The sequence below is a fragment of the Pterocles gutturalis genome, unplaced genomic scaffold (genome assembly GCF_000699245.1).
Source record: "Pterocles gutturalis isolate BGI_N339 unplaced genomic scaffold, ASM69924v1 scaffold30771, whole genome shotgun sequence".
NCBI classification, from domain to species: Eukaryota; Metazoa; Chordata; class Aves; order Pterocliformes; family Pteroclidae; genus Pterocles; species Pterocles gutturalis.
Genome location: NW_010103954.1, coordinates 1 through 4,101, shown reverse-complemented (window position 1 = coordinate 4,101; position 4,101 = coordinate 1). Strand labels below are relative to the sequence as shown.

The 4,101-nt window shown below is 49.9% G+C and overlaps 1 protein-coding gene across 1 annotated transcript in view; it reads right to left on the bottom strand.

Annotated features, from left to right (window-relative positions):
* LOC104471537 (glutathione S-transferase theta-1) overlaps positions 1–1,549 on the bottom strand; it is a gene marked incomplete at its 5' end in the record, with an annotated part of 4,914 nt that extends 3,365 nt beyond the window's left edge. Inside the window, 2 exons of the mRNA XM_010086911.1 lie at positions 658–808; positions 1,462–1,549. Of these exons, the coding sequence (XP_010085213.1) occupies positions 658–808; positions 1,462–1,549 (239 nt within the window). The remainder of the gene's footprint in view (positions 1–657; positions 809–1,461) is intronic.
* Between the last annotated feature and the right edge of the window lie 2,552 nt (positions 1,550–4,101).

Below are 4,101 nucleotides of genomic sequence, written 5' to 3'. Positions count from 1 at the left end.
CCAAGTCCTGTCGGTTTCTTGCCCGTGACCCTAAGCGGTGAGTGAAACCCTCCCTGGCCCTGCCTCAGCCCACCAGGTGTTTAGCAAAACCTGTCCCTGTGGCTTTATAAACCACAACATCTGACCACACTGAATAAAGAAATTCTGCTGTTCTCTCTGTGTCTCTTGCCTACCCCTGAGCCCATTTCAGAGCAGTACCTCAGTGTGCTGGAAGCAGGAGGCTCCCTCTGGATTTCCAGGGACTTGCTGTATGAAGAAATCAAACCCTTCTGCTTCCAGCAGCAGAGCACACGCTCGCCAAAGCAGCAAAAGTTCTGCCTGTGCACGCTCCGCACAGCTGTGCAGCACAGGGAGGCCCTTGGAGGCGATACCCAATCTGTTATGAATTTGTTCACAAACCCAAGCAATGGAACTCTGTTGGGCTTTGAGACCTTCTGTACCAGACCTACTCTAAGGAAAAAACCAGAACGACCAGAGCTGCTTTTGCCAGGTCCTGACACCAAGCAAAGAGGAGCAGCTCCCTCCCTGACAGCTCCTCTCAGCTAGGACTGGCCTGGGTTCGTTATTTCAGCATGACAAATGACAGGCTGTTCAAATGCTCAGTAACCTGCCAGGAAAACATCCCTTTACTAGCATTTTACTATTCAGTGTCCTTACCTTGATCCACATGGTCTTGGGAGCATTAGCCCGGATGTTGGTGTGATGCCAGGAGAGGTATTCATCTACCTGGGCCCGTTTCTGTATGTCTGATGGGTACCAGTGGTCGGGAGTGTTGTACTTTCGGCTCAGGTACAGCAGAATGGCAGTGCTGCCCAGACAAGAGACAAAAAAAGGGTCAAGGAGTTACGATGCAGAACACTGTCACCTAAGCTCCCTCTCCTGCCCCTTCTGAACTTGCTGCTTCCACTAAAAATCATTCAGCTCAGGAGTTCCGATGGAGCCTAGGGACCATACACAGGCATCTCATTCATGTTGGTATCAGACATGGCACTCAGTCACCTTACTGCCCAAGAAAACTTTAACCTGCAGGAACATCACAGCACTGGTCTATGGGGCAGGGCGCTGCGGGACAGTGCTGGGGTAAACAGACAACAAACCTCCAGCTCCAGCCTGCAGCTTCCACTGAAGTCAGTGGAAGCCCCAGCAAGGAGAGCCTACAGAATCGTTTTGTGTTTGTCCAGATGTTTATACTTTCACTAACTGGCAGGAGGAGTCAGATGGAAAAATATCTTAGTCATCTGCAGCAATACATAGGCTGTTACTACAAATGATGCCACAGAAAATCCTGTGCCAACAAAATGGAAGAAAACACAGGCCCTCCTACCGTGCTGATACTGCTATAGTTCAATTATTTCAGTATCATGACAACATTGACCAGTCTCCATATTAATATTACAATGTAAAACCTAACAGCTGCACAGATTAGTGGCACCCAGGGAAGCCTAAGGACTGAGTGCTTACCATTCTGCGAGGGTGAAGTCTCCGTCCTTTAGTGCTGGTACTTTCTTCAAGAGGCTGACCTTGCCAGCTCCTTCGCTATCTGACGACCCTAAGAGCACAAACAGACAAGTCAGAGGTTAGAAGGGTATCTGCCAGTGGCTGATAAATGAAATACCTGCAGACAACTGGACAAGCAGTGAACTGTTGGGCTTTCCCTATGTGGTCATATTTCACATGTAAAAATGAATGAAATCAAAGAGTCGGTGTAGAAGCCATCTGCAGACGGCTCAGGCTGGGCACACAGCATGGAGCAGGTCACAGCTCCATACAGGAATTCTGTTGCTTGAGGCTGGTATCATCAATACTTGCAAAACTTGCTGAAAAAAATCATTCCCTGAGAGGCACGTGGACACCCCAGTGAAGGAGCTGGCACTGCAAACACCATTGCAGGTCACCAGCAGCAGCTGACTTGACTTGAGAACAGTGTGTCCTGCGGCTTTAGAGACGGGGCAGGGGGAAAAGACAGAAGTTAGGATGAAGACAACGAGCACCTAAAAAATACTTAACATTTGCCAAGGAAGCAGGGTCTGGAGAAGCTGTGTTTGTGTGCAGAGCATCCTGACGAGGGTGGGAGAAAGGAAGGTTGCTGCATTACAGGTTACAGACCACTGTCCCAAGGTTGATTTCACTGAATTAGACAAATCAAGCATAGTGAACATTGCCACCCTGCTCTCCCTTCCAGCTGACTAGCCTCTGCCTTGTTTCTTCTTTGAGAAGTGCTTTTTTAAATTCCGGTGTGAGTAGCTTCATTGGAGACTAAGGTTCATGTCCCTCTGCTGCCTGAAGGGATTCAGATCCATGTCCTGCAACTCCCTGGGAAATGTCTCTGGCCACCTGTGGTGACAGTGGCCTCCAGCTTCACTGGGAAAGAGGTTCCACGTGCACAGCAGAACCAGGCGGCACTGTCAGGAGAGGCAGCAAGAAAGGGCTTCTTAAAAATAAGAGCCAGACAGAAAGTGCAAGTGAAGCCTAATAATTGAGAAACTTGAACATTAAAAAAACAAATCCCCTAAAGTCAAGCCAGCAGGCAAAGTACAAGGACAAGGTGCCTTACGCCCACAATTTATATCATAAAAACAGTGAGGCCAATGTGTGCAAATCTGCTGCCGTGCAAGGAGCTGCTCGGGGAAGGTGCTGGGTCCTGGGCTTTCAGAAGGGCTCCAGTGGCCAGTGGTCATCACACACCCAGCCCTGGGGAGATCGGCAGAGCTCAGGTGGTCCTCGGAAAAATGCAGCAGGAAGTTGCAAGTCAGTAACGCTTACAACTGATGAGCAGTCCATCCTCAGAGCTGCCTGGTTGTTCCCTCTGTGTTTACTATCCAGGGCAGCGGACAACTGAGAAACAACGATACGAGAAGTAAGCCGTGGGTGAGGGCAGCCTGCATCAGATTTCAGCTGCTTCCATTGTGCAGCAGTCCTGGCGGGAATACTGAACATATTAGTCCCTTGATGGGACTGACACATCACTGCAACAGGCACCGCAGCCCAGAGATGGCACCTCACTTGCTTGGGCTCATATGGGGTCTCTGCAATCAGAGTCTTTGCGTACAGACAGCAAAACCTGTGCCGAGGTTCTGCCACTGCTCAAAGCCTCGGTGGGAGCACTAACTCCAGGTTGCTTCATTAGGACCAATGGCTTATTGTCTTAAAATAGAGATCAATATTTGCATTTACCATTTAGCAGAGTTTAAGCTTGTGCCCAGAGCTAGCCTTTTTGTTCAGTGGTATTAGGTGGCCCATCATTATCATTCCTGGGATGTTGACTTGAGTCATGGTGCTGTTTAGCATCAGCTGCATCTGGTGTAATTAGTTCTTGATGTCCCCCCAGGATATAAATATATACACACAGTGTGTGTATTGCTGGGCTTTGAGCAATAACTTTAATAGCAGAGTATTAAAGTCAAAAAACCAGGCAGGAATTCTTAAGTGTAAGTCATAGCACAGGGAAGGAGATTTACTGGGGGGTAAGAAGAGCAGTGGACAAGATTTGACAGAAGTAGAAAGCAAAAAAAAAAAAAAAATTAGTCTATTTGCCAATCACGCCTTGCTTAATCATCTCCTCAGCCAAGGATTTCCAAGCACTATGTTTTGCCTCGGGCAAAAAAGTAACAATTTACTAGGAAAATGCAATCTGTAACTGGGCAATAGTCATCCTGTACAGTTGGACAAGTCTGGACAGCTGAGTGTTCCTGCTCAGCACACGGCTCCCCGGCACTCCTTGGATGCCACTGGGACTAACTGGCTAGAAATGGCTGGAGGAACATTCCTTGGGGATCCATAAAAATAGATGCAGCACAGCAACTGAGAGCGCCCAGGGAATAAGAGCCACACGGTCAAACCACCACATCCAGGCCCCGGGCAGAGCGTGGGGTTCAAATCACTGAGGTTTCCAAGGAGCCCGTCCTCCCCTCCCCAGGCCGAGCCCAGCTCCCGGGGCGGGGGGTCCGGCTCTGCCGGGCGGCTCTGGGCAGGCCTTTTTTTGCCCATCTCACCCTCCCAGGGAGGCAGGAGGGGACCCTGTGTCGAGAGGCCACCGGGGTGAGACCCCAGAGAAGCTCCTTCGGGCTCCGCACCCCCGCATCCCGCACACGGGGGACCCCC